This window comes from Typopeltis vanoorti, chromosome 24 (assembly GCF_054136105.1).
Source record: "Typopeltis vanoorti isolate ZY-2024b chromosome 24, IOZ_Tvanoo_1.0, whole genome shotgun sequence".
NCBI classification, from domain to species: Eukaryota; Metazoa; Arthropoda; class Arachnida; order Uropygi; family Thelyphonidae; genus Typopeltis; species Typopeltis vanoorti.
The window spans coordinates 85,758,823-85,778,487 of NC_143572.1; the positions used below are offsets into that span (position 1 = coordinate 85,758,823).

Here is a 19,665-nt window from a genome sequence, read left to right on the forward strand (position 1 = left end):
CTGAATTGCTTTTTTCTGAAGGCAACAGGCATAACTCATTCCACCCAAAAGCTAAATAAATAGGATGGATTAAACTCCCAAATGTGAACGGTGACCTGGTAGATCAAAGAACTATAGCCCAATGGCTAAGAACAAAACACAATGCACCAAGATTCCATAGTTGAGTTTTAGTCCCATCATATTATAGATTCTTTACTTGTTAATCCTGAATATATCTGTGGCAAACAAAATATTGGAAGTTTAAAATATTTTATATTCCATATCAAATGTCTATCACCATTAAATCAGCAATATCAATATTTAGAGAATCTTACACTTCATTAAAATTTCATTTTTATTTTTTATTTTATTTATTTATTTATTTTTTTAAATTCATACCAAGTGTTAATGTCTGCAGTAGATAACAAAAAGTCATTAAAAAAACACAAATATTCCAAACCTCAAAATCTATCCGAGAAAGATTTTGTATTAGGAGTAGAAGCAGATTAGAGTTGTACAGTTCTTGTGCTAACTGAGCAACTACTATATCCGTCTGTGGTTCCTGATCACTAGTGCCATACAGCATGTTCTTCATTAAAACAAGGTTTTTGGATACATCTTCTTGGGCCTGTACACAAAAAAAAAAAAAAAAGTTTAATCAAATCCTAAATGAGATTAAGGAACAATTTTTGAACAGAAATAAACTTTAAACTTTAGAAAGGTCACTTAATGAAATAATTTGTTCTTAATCTGAAATTACAATTTCATCCATCTTGAAAGTTTATTTTTCACTTGGTTAGAGTATAATAAATTTAGTTTAATCCTTTATCCAAGTGTGAGCAAACAAAGTTTGCACCTGAAAGTATCTTCAGGACTGGGGTAAGGTGATACAACACCATGATGTTGTATCACCTTACCCCAGTTGTATCTTACCCCAGTAAGGTGTTGTATCACCTTACCCCAGTCCTGAAGATACTTTCAGGCGCAAACTTTGTTTGCTCACACTTGGATAAAGGATTAAACTAAATTTATTATACTCTAACCAAGTGAAAAATAAACTTTCACCATCTTTCTCTAAATCCAGAGTAATTTATTAAAAAAGGGTGGCACACCATTTGGCAACTCCTATAGGTAGAGAGGACCTGCGAATGCTTCTGCCTGGTATCTCAGCTTGGGCCTGGCTCCCACTGAAGAGACCTCAATAAAGGTCGAAACTAGTCTGGGTAGTGGTCCTTCCCTTAATGCATAACATTAGACATATCCGCAAGGAGATGTGTTTTGCATTATAGGAGATACTGGGACAGGAGTGTTGGTAGCTTGCTACACCTTTGCAACGAGTTGCCCTGGTGTTGTATCACCTTACCCCAGTCCTGAAGATATTTTCAGGAGCAAACTTTGTTTGCTCACACTTGGATAAAGGATTAAACTAAATTTATTATAATTTCATCCATCATTTTACTAGGGAAATCACACTGCCTGGTGTATTTAATCACAATACAGCAATTAATCATCTTCTGCAATAATAAATCCTGTTCGAGAACTATGTGTGTTTTCAGACTGGTCTGTTTTATGGAGGGACAACACAAGATTTGGGGGAGGCATCATTCCTTTTTATACCAGGTAATTCAATCTCGCTTAATATAGCTTAGCATCTTTCAAAATAAAAGAATAATACAACAAACACATTAAGTTTTTTTTTTCCCCGTGTAGTTCATAATATATAAATTGTAGAGTCAGTCCTCCATCACGACAGGGTTCCATTCAAATGATCCCGTCATAAGTCGGAAATCACTATATGAACCATAAGGATATGTTAACAATATGATGTATGCTAAAATGTGTAGGTCATTTATTTTATATTTTGATTATTATCAAACCTCCATATAGTCAAGAGACTCATTGTGAAAGGTCCCATTCTTGAAATACCACGACTTGAAAGCATTCACTGTCTCTACACTCACTAAACTTTCAGGCAATGCATCTCAATCATGCACCACTCTCTCCACACAAAAATCCAACTGATCGGATTTTTGTGCGATCACACCCTTGCTCACATCCTCCTTATACAGCTTCCATTGGTGGCCTCTTGTTCTCCCCTTGTCTCTAGCCAGTCTATGAAAAATCTCATTCCCATTAATCTGGTAATTACCTCATACAAAACTTTTATAAATGAGTTTGTATCAGGTAATTACCCACCCTCTTCTATGCACTAGGCTCTGCAATTTCTATTCTCTCCATTCCTCATACTCAAAATTCTAGAGAATGAAACTGGCTTAGTCAATCACCTCTGAACCCTCTCCAAAACCTAATAATGTCAGTAGTAGATAAAGTCATTAAAAACACATCAGTATTCCAAACCTCAAAATCCATCCAAGAATGATTTTGTATCAGGAGTAGAAGCAGATTTGAGTTGTAAAATTCTGATCAAAGTTCTGATATGCAGTGTGATCAAAGCCTTGTACACAATGGAATATAACATCCTTACTTCTGCATGGTAGTGTTCTCCACATAATTGCCATAATCCATGTGTTGCCCTCACAATTTTAGCAAAATATTGCGAAATTACATCTTCTACTTCTCAAACAAAAGTGCAAGACTACCATGATCTTCCCTTTCCCAATGGGCTCACCATATAGCAAACATGGTGGCAAGGCTTAGTGATAATAATCTGGAAAAACATTAAATTTCACTCCCTCTAAGGCATTAGGTAAATTAATTATTTTACCTTCCAAACTAGTGATTCTGTTACTATCAACCCAGACTGCAACAGAATCACTAGTCTCTCTCATACCTTGACCACATCTCCAGACAAGCAGATTGGCCTATAATTCAAAGCCTTGGTTATATCACTTCCTTTATGAAGCGAAACAATTCTGCCCTCTTTCCACATCTTTGGAACTTGGGGAAATGTGACATTCATGTTAAAAATTAAGTTAAAGCTGCTGTTAACTCTCTGGAATATTCCCTCAAGACAAGTAGTGATATACCATCAAGTCCACACGATCTTCCTGACATCACGTTTACTCATTTCCTCATATGCCTTCTGCTCACTCACCATCAGTGGTTCTTCCTCCATTCCCTCTGCTCTCGAGTTCTTCATTACGTTACCACAAGGATAGAATACTTTAATGAACTGCTCATTTAACACCTCTACTATATCCTCCTCAGTGTTTATGATTCTCCCATTATCAACTACCAACATTATCCTCCCATAATCATTCTTTTTCTAATGGTCACATATAGGAAAAACTCCCTAGGATTTCTTTGTCTAATTTGCTAACTGCTGCTCACACTGCACTTTTGCAACCCTTACCAAGTGAGTCACCTTCCATGCTTGCTGTTTGAACCGTTCATGTAGCTGATTATTGCCACTCATCATGTGCTGCCTCTACAATGCCTTTTTCTTCAAGATTGCATGCTTCACCTCTTCATTCATCCATTTATGCCTACTTTATTTAATTTCCTGACCTATGAAATACATTCAGTCATTGCCTCTGATACTGTTCCTCAGTAGGGACTAAGCAGCACTGATTGCCATCCCATCCAATTCCTTATTCCATGATATTGCTGCAAGCTGCCTCCTGAGTTTGTCGTAACCACCTGCCTTATAGTTCCACATATAATCCTTTCACATAAAAGCCCTGATATGGTTGGACACCACCCAAAGGATCACTTAATGTTTACTTTCATCAACTGGAGAAAGAATTGATGGTTCATTTACAATAATATCCTTTGATGAGATAATCAGATCCAAAATCATCGATCCTTGTGTACCCTCTGTTATGAACTGCCTAAGATGGTTGCCCCTCAAAAACTCAAGGAATTCATTCCCTTTGGTTTTCGATGCTGTCTCTTCATTCCAGTCTATATTACAATAACTGAAATCATCCATAACAATCCTTACCTTATTAGCCAGAACAATTTGTCTATACATTTCTTTCTCACCACCCTCCACATTACCAAGCCTATAGCAACACCCTACTACACATTTCAACCTATCCACCTCCACTTCACACCATACTGTTTCAAAACCACTGTCACAATTTGATCCTTACATGTCCACCCTAGATAGTCACAACTCTTCTGTGATCATCAATAGCACTCCTCCTCCTTCCATTTTACCTTGTCTGTCATCATGAAAAACTACATATCCCTCCAACTCCATTCCTGTCAAAACGTCATCCTCTTTCAAACATGTCACTTATACCAACAATTTTTGAGTGAATGAACTCTATCAATTTCTGCTACAATTTCATTCCCACTGTTTCAAATATTTCAATCATTTGTAAACATACACACTACCTCATTTCTGTTTCTATAACAAGTCCCACTGACCCGACTTCTAGGATATGCCTCCCCGCCCCATCCATTCCAGTCTATCAGCATTGATTTGATATTACACTTCTCCATAGATCTAAATGTCATCCCCAAGTGATGACATTTAGGCCCTTGACTCTCTTAATCTTTTCTTGGGCACTTACACATCTACTCTTGAAACTATTATATCTGGAACCCTCAGTAAGATTTCTCTGTAATAGCTAAATTCAGTTTTATTTCCCTTTTTATAAACTGGTATGAGAGCTCTAGTAATGTGTTGGACATTGTGTGTACACAGAGGGAAGAGAATACTGTTATAAAAGCAAACTTCTCATGTACTATCTTCCTGTCCACCTATGTTCCTTCTCTCTCTCATTTTCTTCATTCGTATCACTCACCTCCCCATTTGCAAACTCACCTACCTTACTCTCTTGCTCTTCTGCAACACTTCTTGCTTCCTCAGGTCTTATATTCACTTCATTTTTCTCTTGCATCAACAGTTTCTCCTACTGACTCAACACCAAATCCATTCAAAGTGTAGCGCATCTCTTTTATACAGTTCTATCCACCCCTCAAATTCATTCCACACATTCACAAAATGAACTCCTTTATCCTCACATAACTCTGCTAGCATACCATTCATAATCTTCCCTCGCCTTCTAAACTCATCATTATCATATGTGAGCAACATGCTGACTACCTTACCTACCACACTATTATCTTTCACTCTCCTTAACAGCCTCATGACATCCCTCCTTACATTCTTCTTGTTACCAGTCAAATCATTTCTGCCAACTACCACTACCAGCTCTTTTGAATGCATACTCATCTTATCCAATGCTTCAACACCCTGCTCATTTTCCTGAAAAACAAACCTTGTGCACTCACCACACCTCTAGTCATTGAATCCCCATACAATGCTACTTTCAAATCATTCGATATAATCTTTAAAATCTTTCATTTCATTCTGTCACATTTCTATGCAAATCTGTAATTCTCCTCAGTTCATTTCTCATATGTTTAATCTCTTACCTCATCTTTACCAACTCTGCTTTCATCTCTTGAATTATTTTTTTCACTGCTATTTAGTTCAATCGGATTTTCACCATCTTGCACATCAACTGTCTTACCACTAACTCACCGCATGATTCCTTACCACTGAACCTTACTAACTCACCACCCCTTTTGTCCACTGTCTTAAATTTGACTGTTCAAGCACTCAACCATATCATCAACTCCAATTACTTCCTTAGCTATATCTACAATCTTTTGCCCACTACAGTTCACATTCAATATCTCATAATCCATAAGCATGATGTACTTCTTGCACACCCAAACTCTTCATCTCTCCTATTATCTTTTTTTTTCTCTCATTTTTTTCAGATGCTCAATGTAGGTCAGGTTGGATGTCTGCTTTCATCAGATTTTTTAATTAATGCTGACATATCATCCTAGGGATTAAATGTGGTCATCTACACTCTTCTATCAATACATCAATCTATTTATTACATAGAGAATTTCTGGCATAGCAGTCAATAACAAATAGAGTGATGTGGTCTAATATCAGAAAGGGGAACTCGACAATGAGACTTATTTGTGCTTATGGTCCCACAGAAGATTCTATTAAGAAAGAAGTGGAGGAATTTTTTGAGGCATTAGAGAAGGCAGCTGACACAACAAAAAAAAAAAAGGAAAAGCTGGTCCTTGTTGAAGATCTAAACAGAAGAGTAGGAAATGATTACCAGACATAAGAATGTTTTGGGAAAATTTGGAGAAAAGAGCAAAGTTAATAATAATGCTAAGTGAACGCTAGATTTCTGCTCAGGACATGGATTAGTTATTACTATCACCATGTTCCAACATAAAAATGTGCACATTCACACAGAGAGAAGATGGAAGGAATAACAAAAGTCGCAGTGACCATGTTATTGTTGATAGCTGTTTTCCTGCTGGTTCAGGACAGAATATACACAGGATTTGAAATAGGAAGGGATCAACATTTGGTATTGCACAGGATAAAATTGAACTTTATATTGAAAAGAAGGGTTGTAAGAAAGTTTTGAAACGAATCAAAGTTGAAGAGCTATCAGATGTGAACTGCGGACTTAAATATACAAACATTATTCATAACTTCCTATCTACAATTTTGGAGGAAAATTGTAGATAGGAAGTTAGTAATGATGTAAATTTTTCATGTAGTACTGTCATATCCTGTACACTCCTTGAGGGTACATGGCAGGAATTTGATGATGATGACATTATTCAAGAAATTGGAAGTTTTTCCCACTTGGTTATACTATAAATTAAAGATGCCAAGAAATTATATTCTTGGTTTAATCCTTTATCCAAGAGTAAGTAAACAAAGTTTGCACCTAAAGTAACTTCAGGAATGGGCAACTCATATATAGAGGCTAATGACTCACATCACTTACCTTAGTATCCCATAATGCAAAGCACATATCTTTATGGGCATGTAGTACACTGCTATGCATTATGGGAAGAATCACTACCCAGACCAGTTTCAACCTTCATTGGGCTCTTATCAGTGGGAGCCAGACCCAGAAGTTATAGCATTTCATTGGATGCTTTTTATTTATAATTCTGTACAAAAATATTGCATTTTTATATTTTCAAACAGTTCTTATTTGGACATTGTGAGGTGCAGTTTCAGTACAGTAAGTGAATATTATTTCAATAATTACTAAAAAATAAATAATAATAAATAAAAAATAATAAAAAATAACTAAAAAAATCTCGCCTCTTTTTTGAATGTGCGATATTTGGTTAATATATAAAATATATAATTAAAGGTAAATTAAATTTCTTTATTAATTATACAAAGATAAATTAAATTTTATTTATTTCCTTAAACCCTTAACAATGTCAAAACGAAAGTGCATTTTTAATGATGATTATTTGAAATAATGGAATTTTAGAAAAACAAAAGAAAAACAATGACAAAGTTGAATGCAAAATCTGTAGATGAACATTTAGTATAGCACATGGGGGACGATCGGATATTACACAACACCTTAACACTCAGAAACACAAATTGAGCATTTCAAGTACCAGTTCCAAAAGTATTACTTATTTTGTAAAACCAAATACCAACAATGAAAGAAAAATTTTAAAAGAGGTATACCGTGAGTAGACATTGATACAAAATTAATAACGGAAAAAACTCACGTACAAAGATTATTTAATAGTATAATTTTCGCCTGTGTGTCACAGGCATCTTCAGTACATTAAGGGCAAATTAAACCATAACTGACAATTCCAAAAAGCGCCACCTAAGTAGCTGGTGTAAGATAACTAAAAAGGTCAATAACTTTCCTAAAAATAAAAATAAATAAATAAAAATAAAATAAAAATAAATAACTAAAAATAAAATAAAATAAAAATAAATAAATTAATTAAAAAAAAAATCAATACAATAAAAAGTTAGGAAAGATTAGCTAATTTGTAAAGTACTATCTCCCATAAAGGGGATAGACGTAGGCCGTCGGATCTATTTAAGTTAGGAGAATGCAGTAGAGTTTCATATTTCTTTATAAAGGCGTTCCATGAGAAACTGACTTTTGTGAAGAACTCTTGTCTTTCTCCAATGAACTCTGTGTCTAGTGAAGATGGCATGTTCTGCAAGTCCAGACTTTTCAGGTTTAAAGTATTCAATATAAGATTGGTGTTCTTCTAGCCGAATAAAGGCAGATCTTCCCGTTTCGTTATCATCAGTGAACGTATAGCAAAAGTTTTAAAACCACTGAATATTTTTGTTACCTTTCAACCACTTAGAAAAATCTCCACCTTTCTCACTTCCACATCTTAATCATTCAGGTGTCTACCAGATTCCGTGCTCTTGTGGATTATCTTATTTCGGACAAACGGGAAGATCTGCCTCTATTCGGCTAGAAGAACACCAATCTTATATTGAATACTTTAAACCTGAAAAGTCTGGACTTGCAGAACATGCCATCTTCACTAGACACAGAGTTCATTGGAGAAAGACAAGAGTTCTTCACAAAAGTCAGTTTCTCATGGAACGCCTTTATAAAGAAGCATGTGAAACTCTACTTCATTCTCCTAACTTAAACAGATCTGACGGCTTATGTCTATCCCCTTTATGGGAGATAGTACTTTACAAATCAGCTATAATAAATTATAGCTGATTTGTAAAGTATCTGTAAATCCTAAAATAATAAATTTATTAAAAAATTAATTTATTTATTATTTTAATTAATTTTTTATTATTTTTAGGAAAGTTATTGACTTTTTTAGTTATCTTACACCAGCTACTTAGGTGGCGCTTTTTGGAATTGTCAGTTATTGTGTAATTTGAGCTTAATGTACTGAAGATGCCTGTGACACACAGGCAAAAATTATACTATTAAATAATCTTTGTACGTGAGTTGTTTCCGTTATTAATTTTGTATCGAAATGAAAGAAAAGTTATTGCTGCCAAAATAACTATGGCATTTCATGGCATAAAGCATCATCATTTTTTTGGTTACCCATGTCCCATATTTGGTTTTCCAAAATCTGGCAACCCTAACCTTGGTATTACTTCTGGGTCTGGCTCCCAATGATGAGACCTCAATAAAGGTCAAAATCAGTCTGAATAGTGACCTTTCCCATAATGCACAGCAATATAAGGATAAATGCTCTGCATTATAGGATACTAAGGCAAGTGATGTGAAGTCATTAGCCTCTATATAAGAGCTGCCTAGTCTTGAAGTTACTTCAGGTGCAAACTTTGTTTGCTTACACTTAAATAAAGGATTAAACCAAGAATATAATTTCTTGGCATCTTTAATTTAAATTATTCAAGAAAACTGGAAAAGTTGAAAACAATAACTAAACTGTGGAGATTCAGTAGCAAACCCCAAAGGAAACTTTGATTGATTCAGCCAGAGAGGCAAGTGGTGAAGTAATCTGCAAGGATAGAAAAATTAGAACTCCAAGGTGAACTTAGAAAATTAAAGAGGAAGTCAAGGAAAGAAGAAGAAAGCGTATCAAAAGTGCCTGACAAGTAAGTTAGCTTATGCTGTTAGGGAATACAGAAAAAATTGTAAGAAAGCAAAGCATTGTGTAAAATTAGCTAAACAAAAGTCATGTGAAGACTTTGGTAAGAACATTGAAAATAAATATCAGAAAAGTGGTAAAATATCCTGGAGGATATTGAGAAGCTCAGAAATGGAGAAAAGGGTATACTGTAAAAGGAATTTGAGATGATAAAGAGGACATGAAAACTGATGATAAAGATATTCTTGATGTATGGAGTCATCACGTTGAAAGATTGCAAAATAAAACAAGCAGTGACAGCATGGTAGTAGGAAAAACACAACAGAAATATCTTCTGGATTATATATCTGTACTTGAAGTAGAAAAAGCTATCACAAACCTGAAATGTGGAAAGCAGCTGAAGTAGATTATATTCAAATAGAAATGCTAAAATACGGAGTTATAAACATCCGCATAGTATGAGCCATTTACAGTATTCCCAGGTTCTACAGCGTGTTGGTAAACAATGCCTTCGTAGTCAAAAAACATTATGGTCATAACTTTACTAGCCGATTTTACAGTTTTTGCTTTCTTGGGGGTAGGCGAAGACGGATGCTTCCATTCACTGCTTTGTTTCATTGTAGGGTCATAGTGATACAACCAAACTTCATCTGCTGTAATGATGCGTTTTAAGAAGTTGTCGCCTTCTTGTTCCAGTCTTTCTTTCCATTCTGTGCACACATCCACTCGATGCTGCATTTGCTCTGGTGTCAAGAGTTTGGGAATCCATCAGGCGCAAACACGTTTCAGTCCCAAATTTTCAGCCATGATTGAGTGAACACTTGAGACAGAAATATTCAGGACAACATGCAGCTGGCGTACTGTAATTCTGCGATCCTCCTTGATGATAATCGCTGCTGTGTTGATCATTGTCTCTGTGATGGACGTTGAAGGTCTTCTCTCATGTTTAAGTTCTTCCACATTTTGCCTTCCTTCCTTAAAAGTTTTATGCCAACAAAAAATAATTGCCCTCGACATTGCTTCATCGTGGAGAGCTTCGCGTATCATGTTAAAAGTGTCCGATGCCGATTTTTGCAAACGCACACAAAATTTAATCGCATAACGCTGTTCCAAGGACGCTTCCATTTCGACGACTGGTCGTGGCTCGTAGGCACGCTGAAACAAGCTTGCGTTTAGTCACGTGTTCTGGCACATCAGCCTGTATACGCCATCTATCAACCTCTTTTGTTAATATAGACAGCAACATTTCTTTATTTCACAGAAATTAATATTGTGATGAGTGGTTTCGCGACAGTAAAATTAGTCGCATTACTTATTGAACAGCCCTCATATATAAATAATAATATAATAAAATATGAAATAAAAGATGTGAGAATTATGGAGGAATTTCTCTACTGAGTGTTCTTGGTAAGATTTAGACAAGTATTCTTAAGAAATATTGTGAAGCAGAAAATCGGAAAAGAACAAGCTGGGTTCAGGCCAAACAGGTTGTCAGGATCAGATTTTCACTTTAAGACAAATAGTTAAGAAATCATGGGAAAATAGCAAGGATCTCTGTATTTAAGTTCTGTAAATCTGAAAAAGGCATATGACAAGATGCCAAATGAAAAGTCACTAGGTTGGATGAGTGGTTAGCATATCCACTCTCCACCAAACAGGCTGTGGTTTGAATCCCACTGTGGGCATGGATGTTTGTGATTGTCTTTAGGCAGGAAATAAATTTCATTTAGTTGTTAAGATATTAAAGAAATTAGTGATGGACCATATACAGCATTGGGCAGATGAGGGTAATGTTATCTGTGAGAGTCAACATGGATTGTTAAGGGGCGCTCTTGCTAAAGTAATATGATTGCCTTTTATAACGTGACAAGAGTGATTGATGAGGTAAAAGCATTTTATGACTTTTTTTGGATTTAGCAAAGGCAATTGACAGGGTGACACATGACAAGCTCATATTTAAGTTGCAGAACATGGGTTTAGATGTCAGGTTAGTCAACTGGATTCAGGATTGGCAGTCTGATAGGTATCAGACAGTTGTGTATGGTGGAACAATATCAAGGAGACAGAAGGTTACAAGTAGGGGTCAAAGAGGGACCAGTATTGTTTAACCTTCATATCAATGACATTGGCAGTGCATTTCAGTTGTTTGCAGATGATGTGAATGGCTATTAGTAATAGTGCAGATGTGGCAGCCCTACAAGAGGATTTGAATAAACTGGACAGATGGGAAAATGAATGGGGATTTCAGTTTAATGCAGAAAAACGTAGTCTTGAAGTTTGGGATATACTGATGGCAGGCAGCATAGTCTGTTGGAGGAGCCTGTACTGGAGAAAGTAAGGGAGACAAGAGATCTGGGGATGATGATTGATAGAAACCTGAAATTCAGGGAACGTATTGCAAAGGTGGTGAAGGTAACCCAGGGAACTGCTGCAATACTGAGAAGGACACTTACCTGCAGAGATAAAAGAGCTATCATTCCATGGTATAAGACCCTGATCAAACCACACTTGGACTAACGTTCTAAAATTTGGTCCTCAGGATTTGAAGGGGATAAATTATTAATGTGGAAAGGGTACAGAGGCAGATAAAGATGGTTTCAGGACTGTACAATGTTACTTATGAGGATTGGCTGAGGGAATATGAACTGTAGAGTTTGGCAGACGAAAGAAAGAGAGGTGATACAAGCTGCATACAAGACAGTGTTCAAACTAATTTTAACTTATGGATCTGAGAACTAGGTTAGAAATAAAATTCTTCATCAAGGACTGGAGACCACAGATATGAGTCTTGAGAAAGATTAGGAGGCTGAACAGATGGCACCAATGGGTATCATATTAAAAATGAGGATATTAGGAAAGAACTTAACATTGTTAGCAGAGCTAATCTCAGGTGGTATGGCCATTTAAACAGAGTAAGATAGGAAAGATTAGCTAAACAAGAGTTCTTTGCCAGGATGGCAGGAAAAAGACCAAGCTGTAGGTGGATTAATACAGTAAAAAGTGTCTTAGAAGACAGAAATATGTATTTTTATTAATTTGTAGTATTATTACACCAGATCATAGAGGTCAAATTCATATATTTTATACAGCACCTTTTCTAGGTTGCTATAAAGTTCACATTTGGAAACATTCATACAATTTAGTAAATGAATTGGTGATGCTTCCTCTGATGTTACAGATGGAGAAGACTTTTATGCCATTGCTAAACTTGATTGGTCTTGTGTGGCCAGTCTTGAGGCGAGAGATCATGGTAGTAGCACAATGATTAAACTTGGAGTTGATGCCAGCTCCTGGTTCTTCTGTTGAATATCAGTGGTAATTCATGTTCTGGAGAATCTTTCTTTTTATGTTTTCTTTTTGAGTAGTTTTAAAAAGATTGAAATCTGTGGATGTTGCAGCCATTTTTGCTACTTCATCTGCAGTTTCATTTCCCTTTAATCCCACATGGGATGGGATCCATTGGAAAATTATTTCGGAATCCTTATGTAGTTTATGTTTTTTGCTATGTCTCTAAGTATTTCTTGATGGCTAGTGTAGCAGTTCTTAACAGCTTGAAAGGCTGCTAAGGAATCTGTGAAAAATATAAACTCCTTTGGGTTTTGTTTATCCAAATGCTGCAGTGCTGTGTTAATGGCTATTAATTCTGCATGGCATGAGTTGCATCCAATACTCTTAGTTGTTTTTAGTTCTATATTTTGAGAGCCAGAGATAAGTATGCCACTCCCAGAATTGCAATTTAGATTTTTGGAGCCATCTGTGTAGTTCTTTACTGAGTCAGGTCCATATTCCATTATTTTTTGAAAGAGCTAATGATCTCAAGATTTCAGGGTTTCTAGGCTTTTTTCCTCATATTTCCCTATTTGAAAGTTGATAACTATATTTTTCCTGTCTTGATTTGGAGGAAATGCTAGGTAGTTGGCTATTTTATTTGGACAATCCAAGGGAATTTTATTTTTCATGATTTCATGCATTGTTGATTTTTTCTTTATTCTGTTTGTTGGTTGCCAATTTTTTAAAAAGTTCACTTGTTCCATGATGCACAAGGTTGGTTCTTTTTTCTACAAATTTACTAAGATTTTCTTGCCACCTAATTTTTAAAGGAACAAGGCTGGATTCAAATTCTGCTATTTTCCCAGGAGTTGTATTCCTTAGCCACATATGATTCTAGCTGCATTTTTCTGAATTTTTATAAGCTTGTCTAAACTAGTTTGTGATGTTTGCATCCAGATAGGCGAAGCATATTCCATTATGGGTCGGATATAGAGGTGTATGCGACTTTTTAAGGTTTTAGCATCGGCTCCCCACTCTTTACCTGAGATACTTTTCATGATATTTAGTCTTCTTTCTGCTCTGACTGCAACACTGTTGATATGTTTATTGAAGCTTAGTGATGATCCAGAGTAACTCCTAGGTATTTGGAGTTTTCATTAAAGGTAATTAGTTAACTGTTTAGCTTGATCTTTTGTCTCTACTTTCTGAGGTGGTTATTAATGGTAAATACACAAATTTCTGATTTAGTAGGGTTAATTTTGATTTTTTAGTTTTCACAGCATGTAGATAAACTTTCAATGGCTTTGTTTAAGTGACCTTCTGCTGTTTCTAGGTTGTTGTGAGCTGAGAATAGGACCAAATCATCAGCAAACATCTTTGTTTCTTTATATTTATATTTTTATCTAAGTCATTTAAGTAGATTGAAAAATGGAGTGAGCTCAAAATGCTGCCTTGAGGGAGTCCTTGTCTTATTTTCACTTTCTTGGAAAAGGTATTATTTATTCTAACTTGAATTGTTCTATTTCTTAGAAAGTCATAAATCCAGTTTAGCACCTTCCCTTCTATCCCAATATGATACGGTTCAGAAAAGAGTTTCTGCCTCCACACCTTGTCAAAGGCATTGTTAAAATCTACAAAAGCTACAATGGTGGATTTGGTCTGGAAGTTATCTTGAATTGTCTGGGTTAAGTAGAAAAGTTGATCACTGGAAGTTATCTTGAATTGTCTGGGCTAAGTAGAAAAGTTGATCACTGGAAGTTATCTTGAATTGTCTGGGCTAAGTAGAAAAGATGATCAGTTGTTGAGTGTTCTTCTAAAGGCAGCCTGAAAATGTGGTAATATACTATTTGTTTAGATAGTAATTCAAACATTGGAGTATCGTTTTTTCCATCAATTTGCCTGGAATTAAAGTCAGTGAAATTGGTCTATAACTTCGTGGTTGGTTTTAGGCTTTAAGATTGGTATGATTGTGGCTATCTTCCAGTCTTTTGGAGCCTTTAATTGTTTTATGCTATTGTTGTATAGGCAAAGTAGCCAATCTAGGGTTAAGGAAGGAAGATCATAATTCCTTATATGTTATCTGGTCCACATGATTTATTTATATCTAGTCTCTCTAAGTCATCTCTTATATCTAGTCTCTCTAAGTCATCTCTCAATTCAGAGATTGTAAATGGATCCCAGAATAATTTGTTTTTATATTTTGGGGAATTTGCAGTATTTTTCTCCTGTCGAGCCTGTTTTGATATTTGATGGTCTTTCCTAGTATTCATCTCTAGTTTGCTTATATTTTGAAAATGAAAGGCCAATGTATTTGCGATCTCCCTATCTTCTCTTTTGATATGTCCATCTGGATCTTTTAGAGTGTTAGTCTTACTTTCCTTCGTACGTCTCTTTGTAAATTAGCAGACATTTTCCAAAGTTTGGTATCTGAAGTGTTTGGAATTTAAGCTGTGGCAAAAATCTTGGCACCTAGTTCTTTGTAATATATTATATTTTTGTTTAATTTCAGCATTTCAGTAAAGGCATATACTGCCATTTTCTTAGACTTAGTGAAGGCATTTTGACAGGTTGCCACATGATAAGCTGATATTTAAGTTGCAGCACATGGGTCTGGATGTTAGATTGGTCAACTGGATTCAGGATTGGCTGTCCGATAGGTATCAGAGAGTTGTGTATGGTGGGGCAGTTTCAAGGAAGCAGAGGGTTACAAGTGGGGTTCCACAGGGCTCAGTACTGGGACCTATATTGTTTATATAGGTCCCAGCACTGAGCTATGTTTATATTATTTATATATCAATGACATTGTCAGTGGATTGCATGGGGATATTCGGTTGTTTGCAGATGATGCAAAGCTGGGAAGGATTATTAGTAATAGTGCAGATGTGGCAGCCCTGCAAGAGGATTTGAATAAGCTAGATGAATGGGCAAATGAATGGGGATGTCGGTTTAATGCAGCAAAATGTAAGGTCTTGAGGTTTGCGATGCATCGATGGGACACTGCATACTCTATGGAAGGAGTTAAACTGGAGGAAGTAGGGGAGACAAGAGATCTGGGGTTGATGATTGATATAAACTTGAAATTTAGGGGACATGTTGCAAAGGTGGTGAAGGTAACACAGAGGATTGTGGCAATAATGAGAAGGACGCTGACCTGCAAAGATAAAACAGTTATCATTCCGTTGTATAAGACCCTGATCAGACCAAACTTGGACTCTTCTTCTCAGATTTGGTCCCCAGGATTTGAAGGGGATAAATTAACTGTACAAAGGTGGATAACAAAGATGGTTTCAGGACTGTACAATGATAGTTAAGAGGCTCAGCTGAGGGAATGTGGACTGCAGAGTTTGGTGGATAGGAGAGGTGATATGAATGAGGCTTTTAAACTGTTGAGAGGTGATTACAGGGTTGACACTGGGGAGTTCTTTCGCTTGGTTGAAAGGCAGGAAGGAGTGATGACAAGAGGCCATCCCTGGAAGTTACGAAAGGAAACTGTGAGCAAGAGGGTGAGGAGTGGTTTCTTTGTATGGAGGGTGGCTGAACATGGAATGCATTACCTGGAGTGGTGAGAGCGAGAACGGTCAATGAGTTTAAGGAGTGGTATGATAGACTGTGTTTCTTAGGGAGGACCTCCCTTCGATGAGTCTTGATAGACTTTGTGTTTCTTAGGAAGGACCTCCCAAGATGAGTCTTTTGACTCCATGAAGGCCTGAATAATAATAATAATTTATCTTTTTGTACTCGACCCTGGTTTCTGGAGAGCTTCCAATTTTTAAGATGGTAAATAATTCATTTCATTTAGTTATTTTACTGGCAAGTTGCTGGTGAACCTTTGTGTAGTTTGAAATAACTTTTCTGCTGTAGCCATTTAGGATAGCATTTTTACAAGTTATGTAGTCTTTGTCTAAGTCATCAATGTATGTATGATCTTTTAACATTTTACTTACTTCATCCTTGTATTTCTCCCAATTTGCCTTCTGGAAATTCCAATGATATTTTCTTTTTTGGGTGGGTCTAGTGAGCTTTTGGGTTCAAATTGATTAACACTGGGGTATGGTCGCTTCCTACTGGTTCCAAAACAGACCAAATAGCTTTGTCGTGATGATCTGAAGACACTGCAATAATATCTAAGGCATCTTTTGTACCATAAGAATGAGACAGGTAAGTGCTCGAGTTATTAGTCCTGTTTCATAAGATTTGGTCCAGGTTTGTCAGGAGGATGGTAACAATCGAATTTGTTTAATAGTTTTTTACTTGGTTCCAGTATTTGGATTCCTTGTATTTCAGTTCCTTCTGTCTACCTCAACAACTTTATATGACAAGTTTTGGATTAGTGTCAGAAGCCCTCCTCCATTTTGGTGAGTAGGACTATCTTGTCGTATGATATTATAGTTTTTAATGTTTAGTCTGCTGGTTTGTCGAAGTTTGGTTTCCTGGATGCAGATAATATCAGCATCGTGTTTGTCAGCAAGTAGTAATAGTTCGTTTAGTTTTTCTTTGCTTGCTGGAGTAATGATACCATTTAATTAAATTGATGATATTAATATTTTTTGTAATGGGTGGAATGATTTGCTCATTTCTCAACTCTGAAATCATTTCCAAATCGCATGCATTGGTATAATCACTGAAATTTGTTTCCATGATGGGAAAAAAAGAAATGCTACTGTAGTTAGTTCATCCAGAGTGCACCAGAAAGAGGTGACAGTCATACTTTGCCTTCCAGATAATACTGAAATGTTGACAGATGACATGCTAAGCTGGAGTCTAATCTAAAATTGTTGATAAGAAGTTAGTAATGATATAACTTTTCATGTAGTACTATCATAAGATCCTATACAGCCCCTGAGGGTATATGTCAGGAACTTGTTGATGAGAATTTCTGGCAAGTTTCTTAACCATTGTCAATGATAACAAATGAAGAGAGATAAATTAGAATAATGCTCATGTAAGTGTGTGTGATATGCTATTAACTGTATAACTCCATCTCTATTAGAATTCAAAGAAAAAAAATTTAAATAAAAATTGTTTATTCATTAAACACAGGAATGAGGAGTATTACTTAGGATGACTTTCAAAAATTAGGAAATTTTGATTATATTTTTGAAGAATTCATGACTAAAATTAACACACGTGAACCACAGTAGTGTGTTAGGTTTTTTTTTATTACGTAAATATTCATCCTAGGTATCTTAGGACATCATCAGTACAGTAGAACAATACTAGGAATGACACAAAGGATAGGGTGCATACATACAATGGAATCCAAATTGGGTGTGCAGTGGCACATTGCGGCCTGTACTTAAAGTAGATTAAATTGATTAAATTAAATCAAATTATTATTTATTATTACACGACACCTCCAGGGAGTTCTAAGACTCGTCGAGGGAGGGCACCTGCTCTACATCATCTACACCAGCGCCATCTCCTGCCTACCACCACCACCACTAGTATTTTCACAGACAATCGCAAACATGGTGGGATTCGAACCCACAGCCTTTTGGCTGGAGAGCAGATATGCTAACCAATTTAATTTAACAAATTAAATTACAGTTAAGTAATTTTAACACAATTTTGTATGACAATTTCCCATACTTTAGGGATGGCAAGAACATCAAGAACCCACAGCCTTTTGGCTGGAGAGCAGATATGCTAACCAATTTAATTTAACAAATTAAATTACAGTTAAGTTATTTTAATTTTAACACAATTTTGTATGACAATTTCCCATACTTTAGGGATGGCAAGAACATCATTGCGGTTTAGATTTGGTCTGTGAAGTAGGGCTTCAGCACTTCCTTTATATAAGTGTTCATATTTATATGAAGATCTGTGTAGGAGTTTTGTCTTTTCCCAGTGGATCTTGTGGTTTGAGTTTTCAACTACATGTTGAGCGAAGCCTGATTTTTGTGGTTAAATGAGGCGGACATGGTTGATGTTCCGAAATGCATTTAAAAACTGATCTGCCTGTCTGTCCATAACAAAATTAGGAAAGTTAAATTAGTTAAAATTATAAAATAATAAAATTAGGAAAGTTTAAAACAGTCATTCTTGTTCAGGTTCAGTCTGTGGATATGGTCATCACAACTTTCTTTATATTCTTTCAAGTAAAAAATAACTTTTGTGTAGAATTTTAGTTCTATTCCAATGAATTATATGCCTAGTAAATAAGGCATGGCTGACAAAATCAGACTCAAGATATAACATAATCAGGACATTCTTCAAGTTGAATTTCAGCTTAACAGCCCATCTGCCATAATAACAAAGGTCACATGGGGACCTTGTGTAGATGGGCTTAATATAAAAAAGGTAATAAATTTGTTTTACTGTGGATATTATTATTATTAGACCCCACAGGGAGTCAAGGACTCATTGAAGGAGGCCATAAATCATCCACACATGCTCTCATATCTACTCTTAAACTGATTCACACTAATTAGTATGTATGCACTATTTCAGCAGGCAACCTGTTCCACTCGCTCACAGTTCTATGAGAAAAATCTTACCCATTTCTAGACTGCACACAAGCTTAACTTCCACATTTGCCTACTTATCCCCCCCACACACACACACCTTCCATGTAATGAAAAATATTATCAAATGACATTCTATAATGCCTCTCAAAAGTTTATAAACCTCTGTCATATTGCCGTTCTTTCTATCAGTGTCTTCAGCAGACATACTCTCAATCTATCTTCCTAATCTACATTCTGTAAACCTAATATCATCTTTGTAACTCTTCTTTGCATCCTTTCTACAGTATCTTCTCAAAACACAAGAGACCCAGTCTGTACACAGGAGTGAGAATATCAAGGCCTTGTACAGAGTCAAAATGACTTCCATGTCTTCACATATCAATACAAGGGTAGTCTGAAAAGTTCTCGGCTTAATGAAAAAACGAATTTATAATTACAAAATTATATTTATTTTTCAACATAATCTCCCTTAAGACTAATACATTTATTCCAGTGATGCTCCAGTGCCATTATCCTGTCCCTGTAGTGGTTCTCAGTAAGATCTCCAAAATACCCCTATAGAGCTGCAATCACCTCTTGATTTGAAGAAAAATGCTGACAAGCAAGGAAG

General features: G+C 35.9%; 1 protein-coding gene across 2 annotated transcripts in view; it reads right to left on the reverse strand.

Moving 5' to 3' along the window:
* The window catches only part of Mo25 (calcium binding protein Mo25), a 322,108-nt gene that overhangs the window by 218,659 nt on the left and 83,784 nt on the right, over positions 1-19,665 (reverse strand). For both annotated transcript variants that reach the window (XM_090413554.1, XM_090413553.1), the window contains exon 3: positions 440-607. In XM_090413554.1, the coding sequence (XP_090269680.1) occupies positions 440-607 (168 nt within the window). The remainder of the gene's footprint in view (positions 1-439; positions 608-19,665) is intronic.